The 16,875-nt window shown below is 42.1% G+C and overlaps 1 protein-coding gene across 4 annotated transcripts in view; it reads left to right on the plus strand.

Moving 5' to 3' along the window:
- The window catches only part of gk5 (glycerol kinase 5), an 86,415-nt gene that overhangs the window by 26,492 nt on the left and 43,048 nt on the right, over nucleotides 1-16,875 (plus strand). For all 4 annotated transcript variants that reach the window (XM_043702789.1, XM_043702787.1, XM_043702790.1 and 1 more), the window contains 2 exons: nucleotides 2,347-2,440; nucleotides 12,740-12,871. In XM_043702789.1, the coding sequence (XP_043558724.1) occupies nucleotides 2,347-2,440; nucleotides 12,740-12,871 (226 nt within the window). The remainder of the gene's footprint in view (nucleotides 1-2,346; nucleotides 2,441-12,739; nucleotides 12,872-16,875) is intronic.

A 16,875-nucleotide genomic window follows, 5' to 3' on the forward strand; every position in this document is an offset into this window, starting at 1 on the left:
CTATGCAGGACAAACAGGAAGAAAGTTAGCCACCAGGATACACGAACACCAGCAAGCCACAAAAAGACACGACCCTCTCTCCCTCGTAGCTCTACACAAGGTTGAAAAAAGCCACCATTTCGACTGGGACAGGCTAAGCAAAGACCTGCCAGAGAATTCCTAGAGGCCTGGCACTCCAACCACAGCGCCATAAACAAACACACAGATCTAGATACCATCTATCAACCCCTCAGAAAACGAACAGGAAATGACATCACCACAAACCCCAGGAACCCCATCCAGGACAAACATATATAGAAAGCAGGCGACAACAGCTTGGCTTCACTTGGAGGTCGCCACTGATGTTACCTAGCCAGGTAATGAAACGTCTGGATATCAAGCCGACAGCTCAGCGAGCAAATCTACACCCTAAATATTATAATGGGTTATAATTCCTACACACCAGTATCCTGTACGTGATGAAGATGTGAAGGAGAATTGTCCGAATCATTACTATAATTGCCAGACCAAGTTTAAAGATACCTTATTCCGTACTTCACCTCACTGGGCCACATTCAACATTTCTTTGAGAGATTGTACAAATCATCATTTAAGATATGAGATATTCTAGTAGATGTGACTAATTAAAGGTGTTAAGTGTGCTGATTTTTAGTCAAATGCAATACATATCATATTTCGGCTATAAAGAGTGAGTTTTCCCAGTTTAATCATACACGCCTACTGCACAGCAAAAGACCCTTCGGCCCATTGAATTCGCACTGGTTTAAAAAAACCCACCTAACTCTGCCAGTCCCATTTTTCCAGCACTTGGCCCGTAGCCTGTGTGAATACTTAAATGTGATGAGGGTTTCGGTCTTTGCCACAGTGACAGGCAGAGTGTTCCAGATTCCACTAACCTCTGGGTGAGAAAGGGTTTCCTCCTGCCCTTCTCCTTAAATCTCTGTCCTCCAGTCATGATCGTCCCTCAATGGGGCAAGTTTCCTCCTACCCATGCCCTTCATAAAACTGTACATCTCAATCATGTCCCCTCACAATCTAGTGTGGAACCAGTGTTGGTTTCCAGTGTTCAGCAAAGTTGCTGCAAAAATCCCCCCCCCCACCAAAGAAAGATCTGACATGATGTGGGGCTGTTCGTTCTAAAGGTACAGATTGAAATTGTCGTACAGTTCCTATTTTTGGCCTGTTGACTCAATGGCTTCACAGATTTCATCAGTGCAGCTTTTACAGCTGCCTGAGATGTTTGGTATCATGGTTCCTGGTTTGCTGAGATGGCTTATTTGGTGGGATTGAGGTGCAACAGTTACATTTTATTTATTATGCCAACAAATAGCTGATGATATGTGGAAATTGCTAACCGCTCTGTGTGTTTGGTATCGCAACACTTTCGGTGGGAGGAAAGCACTAATAATATTTCAAATTAATTTCCTGTTATATGAAACACAGCTGCTGCTATTTTTATCAAAAGCTCATTTTATGGTATTTGGAATTTTGGAGTCATGTGCTGGGCATGTACGAATACATTTTCTAGTTTATCATTGGCAAGTTTAGTTCTAGGTGTGGGTTATAATACCATGAGATATAGGCACAGATGTAGGCCATTCAGCCCCTCAAGCCTACTGTACTGTGCAATAGGATCATGGCTGATCCAATATTCCTCCTACCCTTTCCCCATTTGCCTGGACTCCCCTATTGATCAATCTATTTCAGTCACTCATACACAAGGGCTCCGGTCCCTACAGTTCTGTGGCAAGGAGCTCCAAAGAGAGACAAACCTCCAAGAGAAGAAATTTCTCCTTCTCTAGGTCTTAAAATCAAAAGCTTCCTGTTGCTTAATGTCCCTTTAATCAACCCTTTGTCTTTAAAGTTTTCTGCACATCTAAACACTCTGAAAGTAGAGAATTTTCATTTCCATTTTGTTTGAGAGGCCCAGAAGGAAATTCTGGCACTATTTTGTTTTCTTACATATGTGATATGCTCCTATATCCAGAAAACTACTTGTTCTCTTACTGAACTGTCCTGTCGTAATCGATCAGTCAATCCTTAAAACTATACTTACAGGGAGTGTGGATTGGACAACTGGGGCAATTATATTGTAGTCGAAACATGTTGCAAACTTAACTTCTCTCCATTTTTTAATGGGATTCTATGTAGAAATGGTTGTATCATCAACATGTTACTGTTCACCCAAAAGTCTCTTAAATTATCTGTGGAAAATGTGATGTCTTTATACCTGTGCAACACGTTGCAGTTGAGCTCTCTGTAATATTTCATCATGGGAATTGAAAGTCTCACTGAGATCATTGCAACTGTAACATTCTTTATCCAAATGTTCTGTATCCCTTTTAGGACAACAGGAAGACCCTTTCATAACTTTATCTGTTGGCAAGACCTACGAGCAGTTGACCTTGTCAGATCGTGGAACAAGTCATTTTTACTTTGGGTAATGTAGTCATGTTATAATTCATGGGAGTTACAAGCCGAGTGCTATATTTTGAGGACAAAGCGTACTAGATACTGGACAGCAAATTGATGAATGATATTTGTTGTTTCAATTTTGATTTGCGTATTTCATACACAAAATAATGTTTTGTAACCTCTGCATTTAGATAATGATGTGGAACAACTTGTAAAGTTCTGAAGAAAGATCACTGGAGTCAAAACCTTAAGTCACTAAGAAATAGGAACAGGACTATGCTGTTTGGCCATTCAGTAGGATCATGGCTAAACCAACCCTCCTCACGAATATTTACCTCCCATTTCCCCATAACCCTTGGTTCCCCTGCTATTCAAGAATCTATCTCTACCTTAAATATGCAAAAGTATAGTACCCCTCAGCACTCTATGGCAACGAGTTCCAAAGACATCCAATCCTCGGAGGAAATCCGTTTCCTGAAGAAGGGCCTGTGCCTGAAACGTCGAATCTCCTGTTCCCTGGATGCTGCCTGACCTGCTGTGCTGTTCCAGCAATAAAGTTTCAACTCCTCATCTCAGTCTTGAATTGTAACCTTTTTATTCTGCAACTCTCCCAGGAAGAGAATCATCCTCTCAGTATTGACCCTGTGAAACTGCTTAAGAATCCTGTTTATTTCAATGAGATCACCCCTCATTTTTCTAAACCCCAGTCAGTACAGTCCCAGCCTGTTTAGCCTTTGCTTGTAAGATAATCCCTCATACCAGGCGTCTCCAAGTGAACCTTCTTTGAACTGCCTCCAATAAAAAAAAATCTTTTCTTAAATAAGGTGACTAAAAGTGCTCACAGTGCTCCAGTTGTGGTCTCACCAGGACCTTGTACAATTACAGTAAGACTTTACTACTCTTGTACTCTTTTTTTACATGCTGCCAGACCTGCTGAGTTTGCCAGTTTTTCCTGTTTTTTTTTTAAAAGCAACTTGCAACAGTGATCTCTGGTGTTATAGACCAGACCAAACCCACCCCGCCCCTTTAAAATATCTCCAGAAAATAATCTAGTTCCTAACCATTTCTTTTAATAGTAACAGTAAGGTGTTGCATTCCAGATGCAATTTTATTGGTCAAACTATTAAATATTAAGCAGAACACCCATGTATTTAACCGTGGTGTAAAAATAAAATAATTAGCTTAATATAACTGTCGAAATGCTTAACCAAATTATATGTATGTTAACTACTGCTAGTTCACTGTTCCAAAACAGTAACATCTGATAAACATCCTGAAGACAAAAGCAAATTCAGTAAAATGGATTGTGTCTCAGATAATTCCAGCAGGAAAAAAAACATCGAGAAAACAGTAGCAGGGAGCGATGGACAGAAGATTTCAAGCCCAGCAACTGCTACTGAAAAATTAAAACAAACAATCCAGGTTCTGTGGGAGCTTGATCCCACCCATTCAGGCTGCTTCTATTGTTCCAACCTCAAAGAAACGACCCAAAGCCTTACTGGCTGTTTAATTGGTCAGCATCTCGACCTTCATTCCAAAAAAAAGGACAAAATACACCTCTTAAAGCCACAGCATTGTCACAGTAGAAATCACAAATACTGTTGTTTCTGGTTGTCCTTTTTTCCCCAGTTATCATCGCTTTATCTTTCTCCAGAAGGGAGTGTCTGTGTTGCAGCAGTTCTTCACAGGCCAAGTGGTTATTGTTGGTGTGAGAAATACTCAAAGTCTTGGCAAGCTGTATTATCATCCAGGAACAGGACAAATCAGCTCTCACTATTTTTGGTGGGCTGAAGGACCTTTTCTTGTGCTATTCTATTATCCAAAAGCAAGCCAGAAGAATTATTGCCTTTATTTGTCACTTTTTGGTTCCAATAATTGATCTATGAATGGGGCTGTAGACAGTTACCAATCTGATGAGGTGATCAATCTTAGCAATACATTTTGGGTGATAGGATATAACTTCACTTCCATTTACTGCCCATACAATTAGATTCCTGACTTCACACTCTGTCAGCTGGAGGCATGATCACTTTTTTACTTGAAAAATAATTGATCTCTATTCTGGTGCTTTCTCATGCCAGCTCTGCTATTACGACAAACTTTGGGCAATTTCAATTAATGTGGTGAATCTAAAAGTAAAGGGAAATACTAAAGCTAAAGTACAAGAAATATTTGGAAAGTAAAATGTAGTTATTTCCGATTAACTACAACTAAAAACAAATTGTATTCCAGTCACATGGTGTGCAGGGTGTTCTAGCTCGGTGGGTCAAGAACTGGTTGAGCAACAGGAGACAGAGTAGTAGTTGAAGGGAGTTTCTCGAAATGGAGAAAGGTGACCAGTGGTGTTCCGCAGGGGTCAGTGCTGGGGCCACTGTTGTTTGTAATATACATAAATGATCTGGAAGAGGGCACTGTTGGTATGATCAGCAAGTTTGCAGATGACACGAAGATTGGTGGAGTAGCAGAAAACATATCGGACCGTCAAAGAATACAGGAGAATATAGATAGACTGGAGAGTTGGGCAGAGAAGTGGCAGATGGAGTTCAATACAGGCAGATGGAGTTCAATACAGACAAATGTGAGTTGATGCATTTAGGCAAGTCTAATTCTAGAGTGAATTATACAATGAACGGAAGAGCTTTGGGAAAAATTGATGAGCAGAGAGATCTGGGAATGCAGGTCCACTGAATCCTGAAGGTTGCTGCACAGGTGGATAGAGTGATCAAGAAGGCTTATGGTATGCTTGCCTTTATCAGACGGGGTATTGAGTATGAGCTGGCAGCTCATGTTAAAATTGTACAAGACATTGGTTAGGCCAAATTTAGAATACTGTGCACAGTTCTGGTCCCCACATTACCAAAAGGATGTGGAAGCATTGGAGAGGGTGCAGAGAAGGTTTACGAGGATGTTGCCTGGTATGGAAGGTGGTAGCTATGAAGAGAGGTTGAGTAGGTTTGGATTGCTTTCGTTAGAAAAAAGGTTGGGGGGGGGGGGACCTGATTGAGGTTTACAAAATCATGAAGGGGATAGACAAGGTGGATAGAGACAAGCTTTTTCACAGGATGAAGGATTCAATAATGAGAGGTTATGCTTTCAAGGTGAGAAGTGAAAAGTTTAAGGGAGATACACACGGCAAGTACTTCACACAGAGTGGTGGGTGTCTGGAACACGTTGCCACCAGAGCTAGTAGAGGCAGGCACAGTAGATTCATTTAAGGTGCATCTGGACAGATGCACAGGTTTAGACAGTAGATTTGGATCAGCTCAGGCTTGGAGGGCCGAAGGGCCTGTTCCTGGGCTTTAAATTTTCTTTGTTCTTACTCATTACTCAAAAATCTTTGATAAATTAGCCCAACGCATTCAGAAATTTTATGTATTATTCAGCATGCACAGTTCTTTATTTTATCTCTTTCAAATCCAGTTTGCCGTTTCTGGGTGCACATGCTAAGGAGTGCCATTTCTGCATCTTTCAAAGCAATGGGGCACTTTTGCAGTTTTATTCTCCCACTTGGGTCTTGAATGGCAAGGATATTATTAGAAGCAGCTAGTTGATTAAATGGAACGAAATTATATTTGGATACTCCTCTGTTTTAATAATACGCTCAGCATTTAAAACGAATATTGGCTTTCATTTATATATATTCCATGTTCAAGTTTCCAACCCTTGCTGTAATCATCAGCTGCACCGTTAAGTGTATAAAGACCTCACTCACTTTTTATACAAGAATTTCATTTGTAAAAGGAATGTCACACGACCACCCCTCATTTACAGAACTCACTCCAGATTTCACTTTTGCACTCTGGCTCTCTCTTCTCATTGTAGCAGAAACAAGATCCCAGAGATTACAATTACCAAAGATTGCCCTTAGTTGAACAAGAAAGCAGTTCATTTTCCCTCCTTAGAGATTAGAACCATTGAGATACTGCAAGCTATCACACTGTTGTTTTCATTTGGTAATGAGAAACCTGCTCATTGTTTTGTGGTACATTTGATATCCAAGTATAGTGTAAGTTTAAGGTGTGTTCAATTATGGTTTTACTTCAGAGGTTTAATTTTGTAGAAGTTAGGATCACTGTCTGGAATGTAGATCAAAATATGTTTTGGAAGACTTTCTTGGGGTGGGATTTTTAAGATTTTCTGTGATTTATTTTCTCCTTGTCCTAATTCCAAATGGAAATTCTTCCAAAACCCTTCCTTTCTCAGCCTCAAGATTATGCTCATTTTATTAAGTTTAAAAAATCTCGCAACACTAGCTTTCGGAGCGCTGCTCCTTCATCAGGTGGTTGAAGGGGCAGCGCTGTGAAAGCTCGTGCTTCCAAATAAACCTATTTGACTATAACGTGGTGTTGTGATTTTTAACTTTGTACACCCCAGTCCAACACTGGCATCTTCAAATCATGGTTGTTTTATTAATTGTTTACAGTAACAGTTTTGTTCAGAAGGTTATCTGATGATTTGTTCAATGTCATGCACATTTTATAATAGTCACCACCTTTTTGATGACCTGCTCTGATTCAGAGAAGATGTTAACGTGGTAATTAAAATGACGCATGAGCACTTGCCTTTGTCAGTCGAGATTTTAAGAATAAGAGCAGGGAGGTTGTGTTGGAGCTGTGTTGGTCCTCAGCTGGAGTACTGTTTGCTGTTCTGGTCACTACTCTATAGGAAGGATGTGATTGCACCGTAGGGGGTGTGTAGGAGATTCACCAGGATGTTGTCTGGTATGGAGCATTTCAGAGATGGAGAGGCTGGATAAGCTCAGGTTGTTTTCTTTGGAATAGGGAAGGCTGAGAGAGGACCTGATGGAGGAGGATACGATTGAGGGCCATGGACAGTGTGGATAGAAAGCAGCTGTTCCCCTTTTATTGAAGGGACAATAACCAGGTGCATAATTTTAAGACGAAAGGCAGGAGGTTTAGAGTGGATTTGAGGAAATATTGTTTCACCGAGAGGATTTGGAGGGATCTGGAATGCCTGGGAGGGGAGTTGAGGCTGGAATCCTCAACCTTTTTAAAAAGTCCTTGAATGAGCACTTGAAGGGTCACCACAAGGCTATGGACCTCGTGGGGCTAGTGTAGATTTAGAGTATTTGTATAGATGTTGGAGACTCGATGGGCTGAAGGGCCTCTCCTGTACTGTATGCTGCTTTGTTTACGGTGCAGAAAGAAGCCATTTGGTCCATTATGCCTGTGATGGTTCTATGACCCAGCACCAATCTCCTGCATTTCCCCATATCCCTGCACACCATTCCTATCCAAATAATCATCCAATCCTACCATCTCGCCGTTGCATCATTTGCATGTATATTAAATCTACACCCACTTGTTTTTGTTTCTTTTACATGGGGGAACAGCTCCTGATCTACTTTGTCCAACATGTTGTTGATTTTTGAAAACCTCAATCAGATCTCCTGTCAGCCATCTTCTCTCCAGGGAGAGTAATCCCAACTTCAGCTGAAGTTTCTCATTTCTGGCATTGTTCTCGTAAATTGCTTCTGCATTCTCTCTGATGCATCTTTGCTGTAATGTGGCTCCCACCTGGAGTGGGAATTTTGTGCAAATTTCTAATGTTTGACGGGAACAGGAGAGCAAGGGAATGAGCAAGTGCCAGTTCAGAAATCTGAACCTTGACAATTCTTCAGTCAAGTGCTTTGGTCAGCCTCAAACTGTAGCTCTGTCTATAGAGCCATAGAATTATGCAACATGGAAACGTATTATTCGGTCCAACTCGTCCATGCCAACCAGAAATCCAACCTGACCTTGTCCCATTTGCCAGCATTTGACCCATATTCCTCTGAACCCTTCCTATTCATCTACCCATCCAGATGCCTTTTAAATGTCATAATTGTACCCACCTCCACCACTTCCTCTGGCAGCTCATTCCATACACGTACCACCCTCTTTGTGGAAAAAGTGCCCCCCCCCACCAAATCCTTTATTAACCTTTCCCCTCTCACTGTAAACCTACACCCTCTAATTTTGGATATCCCCCATCCTAGGAAAAAGTCCTTAGCTGGGAAGCACCTGCTCTGGTCCCAGCATTTATCTAGCTTTCTACGTTTTAAGATCTCCAGCCCAATCTCTTCTGCATTTTGGATACTTTTCAAGATATCACTGTTTATTTCCATGTCCTTGTCTATAGTAAATACTCATGTGAAGCATTTGTTTAGTATCTCACCCCTCTCCTTTGGTTCCACACACAATCTGCCTTGTTGATCTTTAAGGAACTCTGTTTTCTCCCTAGTTACTCATTTGCTCTTTAATGTATTTGTAGAATCTCTTTGAATTCTCCTTAATTCTATTTGCCAAAGCTATCTCATGTCCCCTTTTTTGCCCTCCTGATTTCCCTCTTAAAATACAATCCTACTGCCCTTGTACTCCTCTCTGGAATTCACTCAACCCCAGCTGACTAAATCCGATAAATGTCTCCCTCTTTCTTGACAAGACCCTCAATTTCTTGAGTCATCCAACATTCTCTACACCTATCAGCCTTGTTCTTCACACTAACAGGAACATACTGTCTCTGAACTCTTGTTATCTCATTCTTAAAGGTCTCCCACTTTTCAATCATCCCTTTATCTGTGAATAGCTTCCGCCAATCAACTTTTGAAAGTTCCTGTCTAATACCGTCAAAATTGGCCTTACTTGGAGTTAAATTTTGGATCAGTTGTACCAATTTCCATAATTTTTAGTTTTAAAATAGTACGATCACTGACCCTAATGTGCTCCAGCACTGACACTTCAGTCACCTGCCCTGCCTTCCTTCCCAACAAAAGGTCAGATGTTGCTCCTTCTCTAGTAGGTACATTCACATACTGAATAAGAAAGCATTTTTGTACATGCTTAACAAATTCCTCCCTATCCGAGCCCTTAACACTGACATTCCCAGTCTGTGTTCTGGAAGATACAATCCCCTACCATTACAACCTTATTTTTCTTACAGATACCGGAGATTGATTTCTAAATTTCCCACTGACTATTGCAGGGGGGGGGGGGGGCATATAGTACAATTGCAACAGCATCCCTTTCTTATTTCTCAATTCCACCATATAGCTTCACTGGATGATCTCCCAGGAATAACCTGCCTAACTACCTACATAATGTTTTCGCTCACCAAAAATGTCACACCCCCTCCTCTCTTGCCTCCCTTTCTATCCTTCCTATAGCATCTACATCTTGGAACAGTTCAGCTGCCACTCCTGGCCCTCCCTGAGCCACGTTTCTGTGAGAGCGGTGTTCTCCCAGTCCCATTTTTCCCAACCATGCCCTAAGTTTACCTATCAGACCTTTTGCATTGAAGTAAATGCAGTTTAATTTATCAATCTTACTTTTTTCCTGACGAAGGGCTTATGCTCAAAATGTCGATTCTCCTCCTCCTTCGATGCTGCCTGACCTGTGTTTTTCCAGCACCACGTTCTCAACTCTGATCTTCAGCATCTGCAGTCCCACTTTCCCATTACCTTGTCCTTTGCTGAGCTCATATCTGTCTTGACTATTTGACTTGCTCCCTTTACCAGCCTCAGCCATTTCTCTTTAATCTCCTGCACCCAGCCCCCCCCCCCCCCATTAACTTTAAAGCCTCATGAGTAGCACCAGCAAATCTCCCTGCAAAAATATTGGTCCCCTTCCAGTTCAGGTGGAAACCATCCCTCTTATCCAGGTCATTTCTACCCCTTGAAGAGATCCCAATGGTCCAAAAATATGAATCCTTGCCCCTGCTCCAGTCCCTCCATCACATATTCATCTGCTTTATCCTACACTCTCCAGCAGATGGCACTGAGAGTAATCCAGATATTACTACCCTACTTTGTAACCTTCTGTCTAATTTCTTGTACTCTCTCTGCAGAGCCTCTTCCTTTCCCTTACCTATGTGGCTGGTTCCAACTTGCACAAATTACTGAAAACCAAACATAAGATTTGTTGGTGCTACATATTGAAGCTTTAACATCTATGGGATGATGGGGGCTGGGGGTGCAGGAGACTAAGAGAAAACCAAACGTCGGATGGATCAGTTTTTGTCGAATGTGTACAGGAGGGTTTCCTGACACAGTATGTCGAAGGGCCGACGAGAGGGGAGGCCACACTGGATCTGGTGCTTGGTAATGAACCAGGCCAGGTGTTTGATTTAGTTGTAGGTGAGCGCTTTGGAGAGAGTGACCGAAATTCAGTTACGTTTAGTTTAGCGATGGAAAGGGATAGGAACATGCCACAGGTCAAGAGTTACCGATGGGGCAAGGGCAATTATAATGCGTTAGGCAAAATTAGGATGCATAGAATGGGGTAGCAAAATGCAGGGGATGCAGACAATGGAAATGTGGAGCTGGTTTAAGGAACAGATATTGCGTGTCCTTGATAGGGATGTCCCTGTCAGGCAGGGAGTGATAAGGTAAGGGAACCGTGGTTTACTACAGAAATTGCATCTCTTGTTAAGAAGAAGGAGGCTTATGTATTGATGAGGCAAGATGGTTCAGATGAGGCGATGGAGAGTTACAGATCAGCTCGGAAGGATTTAAAGAGAGAGTTAAGAGCAAAGAAAGGACATGAGCAGTCTTTAGCAAATAGAATAAAGGAGAACACTAAAGCTTTCTATAGGAATGTGAGGAATAAAAGGGTGATTAGGGTATGAATAGAGCCAGTCAAAAACAGAAGTGGGAAGTTGAAGGTGGACCTTGTGGAGATCGGAGAGGTGCTAAAAGAATATTTCTCATCGGTTTTCACTCAGGAAAAGGTGAATATTGTAGAGGGGAAGAATGAGGTATTAGATATTAGACTAGAAAGGATCGAAGCTAGTTACAAACAGGTGTCATCGGTTCTAGGAGGAGTGAAAGTAGACACGTCCCCTGGGCTGGATGGGATTTATCAGAGGATTCTGTGGGAAGCTAGGGAGGAGATAGAACAGTGAAAGTCTTTTTCTTCGGATGATGACATCAGCTTGTACAAGGGGGCGTAACTGCAAGTTGAGGGGTGATAGATTTAAGACAAATGTCAGAGCTGGTTCTTTACTCAGTGGTAATATTACAGCAGGATCTTGACCAGATGGGCCAATGGGCTGAGAAGTGGCAGACTGAGTTTAATTCAGATAAATGCAAGGTGCTGTATTTTGGGAAAGCAAATCTTAACAGGGCTTATACACTTCATGCTAAGGTCCTAGGGAGTGTTGCTGAACAAAGAGACCTTGGAGTGCAGGTTCATAGTTCCTTGAAAGTGGAGTCACAGGTCGATAGGATAGTGAAGAAGGCGTTTGGCATGCTTTCCTTTATTGGTCAGAGTATTGAGTACAGGAGTTGGGAAGTCATGTTGTGGCTGTACAGGACATTGGTTAGGCCACTGTTGGAATATTGCATATGGTTCTGGTCTCCTTCCTATCGGAAAGATGTTGTGAAACTTGAAAGGGTTCAGAAAAGATTTACAAGGATGTTGCCAGGGTTGGAGGATTTGAGCTACAGGGAGAGGCTGACCGGCTGGGGCTGTTTTCCCTGCTGCGTCGGCAGCTGAGGGGTGACCTTAGAGAGGTTTACAAAATTGAGGAGTATGGATAGGATAAATAGACAAAGTCTTTTCCCTGGGGTCGAGGAGTCCAGAACTAGAGGGCATAGTTTTAGGGTGAGCGGGGAAAGATATGAAAGAGATCACACAGAGGGTGGTGCGTGTATGGAATGAGCTGCCAGAGGAAGTGGTGGAAGCTGGTACAATTGCAACATTTAAGAGGTATTTGGAAGGGTATATGAATAGGTAGGATTTGGAGGGATATGGGCCAGGTGCTGGCAGGTGGGACTCGATTGGGTTGGAATATCTGGTTGGCATGGACGGGTTGGACCATAGGGTCTGTTTCCATGCTGTACATCTCTGACTCTATGACCTGCCAGTGTAGTTAATTCAGTCACATTAGGGGGATTTAAACAAGGAGAAGGTGAGGTCTGCAGATGCTGGAGATCAAAGTTGAAACTTTATTGCTGGAACAGCACAGCAGGTCAGGCAGCATCCAGGGAACAGGAGATTCGACGTTTCGGGCACAGGCCCTTCTTCAGGATTTAAACAATCCTTGGATAAGCAATGGGTGACTTTGGGTTAGTGTAGGGGGACAAGCTGAGAGTAGTTCACAGGTTGGCACAACATTGAGGGCTATGGGCCTGTTCTGCGCTGTATTCTATGTTCTGTAACACACTCTGCTCAAAGCGCAGAACTAGCACAATCCTACTGCTCTGGGATACCATTATATTAAACATCAATCAAAAGTGGAATTACTTAAAGACATCTGACTGGGTATATGAATTGTACATCTTTGGAAAGTAATTTGTGATTTTCCTTCCTTGCTTTCATTGTAGGTGGTTCATAAATCCAGTGGATTACTCCATTTTCTGACCAGGAAGAAGCGCTTCCTAGCTGCGAGTGTGATCCATTTCTCTACCCAGCATGTATCCATTCGTCTAGCCTGGGTTCTCCAAAATATCAAGCAGGTACGAACACACAATGCCTGGCGTTGGTGGCTGCTGAGAGGGCACCCTCCCGGCTGTTACACTGCGACTGTCAAAGGGTGTTGAAAATATTTTTGCTTAGTGGGTATTGTGTTCTTATTTTTAAAAGAAAACTTGCATACGCCAGGCAACAATGCACAGTCCACCGTAATATAATTGTATGGGGAAAAAACAGGCAAGTGGTAGGCCAAGCCAAAGCATCATGGTTAGGTCTTAAGTGAAACAACTTTCATTTTTTTAATAGACTATTTGTGCTCTTCCAGCACCACTAATCCAGAATGCAGGCTATTTGGCCTATCGAGTCCTTGCCATCCCTCAGAGTATCCCACCCAGACCCCACCACCAACCTATTCCTGTAACCCTGCATTTCCCATAGCTAATCCACCTAGCCTGCACATCCCTGGTCACTGTGGGCAATTTAGCATGGCCAATCCACGCAGGCACGAGGAGAATGTGCAAACTCCACACAGTCGCCTGAGGCTGGATTCAAACTTGAGTTGCTGGCACTGAGAGGTAGCAGTGCTAACCACTGAGCCACCTGCTGCCTGAATCTCGGTAGTATCTTTTGGAATCTCGAATCCTAAAGCACCTTTTTATACACAATGACTATTTCAGACACATGAGTTCTGAAGAAGGGTCATTGAACTCTAATTGTATTTCACTCTCCACAGGTACTGTTCAACCTGAGTTTCTCCAGCAATTTTTGTTTTTTTGTTTCAGATGTGGTGTTACCTTTTGGTGATATTGGAAATTATGCAGATGTTTAAAAGCCATACACATTTCCATGTAATTTAGCTCACCATTTGTCTGGAAAATCTCCTTTCCACTCAAGAATCTGTTTTTGTAATTTTCATTTCTTGCAGGCAGGTCAGACTTGACCTACCCATACGATCTCAGACCCTTTATTTCCTTCCATTGCTCTTGTATCCGCTTATAATCCACCTGATCACAGTGCAGGGCCAGTTTGTATTGTTTAATCTAGTATTGTATTGTATTATATTGTATTGTATTAGTTTAACCCCTTTGTTACTCTAACATTAATCCCAAACATTTAGTGACGTAGTGTACGTTTTCAGTGCTACAGTTTCAATTTCCTCCTCTGGTGTTAGTGACAAAAAAGGTTGTTTTCCGGAGTTTAAAGCCTGTAGCATTGTTACTGTCACTAAAGTCACCAGATGACCATTGAGCTCCTGCTTATTTGAGACAATGATTTGTACTTTAACTTGGCAGTCACCACACCTCGGGCAAGGGGATAGGTTGAGGAGAGTCCTTCATAATAACCTCGGCTGGAGTGGGGAATTGAACCCATGGTTTTAGCATTATTCTACATCATAAACTAGCTGTCCAGCCTCCTGAACTAAAACAACGCCCTCGTGTGACAGCCTTAAATAAAATAAAGAACTGTAGATGCTAAATATCTGAAACAAAAGCAAACTGCTGGAGAGCCTCAAACAGGTCTGGCAGCCCCTGTGGGAGGGAAGAGAGAGAGAAATAGAGTTAATGTTTAGAGTTCACTGACCCTCCTTCAGCCTTCAATGTTTTAAGAGATTGTGGGGCCTGGGTAAGGTTATGAATGAATGTACAGCTCTCCAGTGGCACAAATGGGTACTACAACTTCTCAGATCACGTTGCATGTCCTGCACATTTCACCCAGCAGCCTGTATAAGAATGGGACAAGGAAAGGTCATTCAGCCTATCAGCTATGTCCATGTCATTGAGCTGCTGTGTTCTGTGAGCAGCAACTAAACAACCAGAGAGCCTCCATGATATACATGTACGTTTTTGTAAGTAGTGGTAGAATCTCTAAGTTTTTTTTATTTATTCAGAGGTGGGATGTTACTGTCGCTGGCTGGGCCCAGCATTTATTGCCTCTCCCTAGTTGCCCCTTGATAGGGTGGGGGTCAGCTGCTTTCTTGAACTATTGCAATCCACCTGCTATGGGTTGACCCACAATACGCTTAGGGAGGGAATTCCAGGATTTTGATCCAGTGACAATGAAGGAACAGTGATCTATTTCCAAGGTGGGATGGTGAGTGGCTCGGAGGAGAACTTGCAGGTGGTGGTGTTTCCATGTGCCTGCTGCCCTTGTCCTTCTAAATGGAAATGGCTGTGGGTTTGGAAGTAACTGACAAAGGATCTTTGGTTAATTTCTCAGTCCATTTTGTGGATAGTACACACTGCTGCTACTGAGGGTCGGTCGTGGAGGGAGTGGATGTGGTTCCAATCATGTGGGCTGCTTTATCCTGGATGGTGTTGGAGCTGCCCCCATCCAGGCAAGTGGGGAGTACTCCATCACACTCCTGACTTGCACCTTGTAGCTGGTGGACAGGCTTTGAGGTAGGAGGTGAGTTACTCACCGTAGTGTTCCTAGCCCCCCTCCTGCTCTTGTTGCCACTGTGTATTTATGTAGTGAGTCCAATTGAGTTAATTAAATACGTAAGCCATCTGATTCATCGCAGACTTAGGTAAATGGGGAAGCAGTGGCATATTGCTAATGTGACTGGATTTGTAAATCAGAATGTCAGGTTAATGTTCTGGGAACGTGGGTTCAAATCCCACAATGACAAATGGTGAAATCTGAAAGAAAATAATCATTTAATAGTAATCGTGAAACCATTATCGAAGGTCATATAATATCCTTCAGGGAAGACCAGCTGCCATCCTTACCTGGTCTGGCCGACACATGACTCCAGGCTGAAGAGATCACCTCTGGCCAATTAAGAATTCGTGTTTTTTTATTCATTCGTGAAATGTGGGTGTTGCTGAGTAGATGGGCAATAAATGCTGAATGAGCCAGTGATGCACAGTACCAATGAAAAAAAAAACAAAAATAAATTAACCTTTCAGAATTTTGAACTGGCATCTGAATAGAGCAATAAGTTGCTCCAAGTATATCACTGTTTGTTCTGCAAGTTTGCCCTTTGATCCATGCTGCTAATGTCCCTTTAAGAACATGTACATTTTAAGCTTTGGTGTTCTGCAGGCCACAGGCATTCTACCCAAATCCAGTCTCCACAAATAGCATTCCCCTTATCTACGTGAATATAATAGTTATTTAATAAAGGATTTGCATATTTTTATTTTAAAATTCTATAAATGTTGTCAGATCAGCTGCAGCCTCTAATTATTGCTTTCAATTTTTTTAAAGCATTCTTGAAGTTATTTCGCAAGTTTTTACACCATGTATAATTGCACTAACTGAGCACATTTTGTGCAAAGCTTTCTTCTTCAGTCAGTGCTTTAACCAAATTAGATTTCACCACCTTATTGTATAGTGTTTTACTACATTTTTTTTTCATCTAGTTTCAGGAAGGTTCTTCTCCAACTCTCTAGGTCTGTGGATCACTGCCATAGGAGAAGGTCCTCTTTTGAGATGAGCTTGCTTTGTTATCTATAAAATTTCAATGCACTGCTATGGAGGCTTCAGTAATGGTTTCCCATGGTAAACTTGTGAACAGCTCCTCATTTCTGCTACGCCAACAAATTGCCATTTCTTTCAAGTGAAGATGATTTCAACCCCAAGCCTTATAATCAGAAAAGAATCCCCTAACCAGAGGGATGACCAGTTAGAAGTATTGACGTGATGAAAGGTTTTGATGGTGGATTGTGGAGAGAGTATTTTCTTTTACAGGGCAAAGAGAGATGTAAGATTGGCAAAAAATCCAACAGGCAGTTGAGTAGAATCTCCAACACTGGGGGATAATAATGTGGAATTTAATGGGTGAATTGGAGAGTATAGATACATCTTAAGGGGGAAGCTGGATAAACACTGTCAGAAGAGATGGTTAAGATGGTCTATTTACATGATGAAAGATCGGAGGAAACTGGAATATGTTGTATTTGAGTCTGAAAGAGTTAATATTGAAGTGCCATAAACTTCATCCACTTTGGTGATCCACGTATTTGTGGGCAGAACAATTCAGAATCTGATAAGTATCTGATCCTCCTAAAAATCTAATAATGTATTGTATCAAAGTAACCTGAAA

This window comes from Chiloscyllium plagiosum, chromosome 13 (genome assembly GCF_004010195.1).
Source record: "Chiloscyllium plagiosum isolate BGI_BamShark_2017 chromosome 13, ASM401019v2, whole genome shotgun sequence".
In the NCBI taxonomy this organism is placed as follows: domain Eukaryota; kingdom Metazoa; phylum Chordata; class Chondrichthyes; order Orectolobiformes; family Hemiscylliidae; genus Chiloscyllium; species Chiloscyllium plagiosum.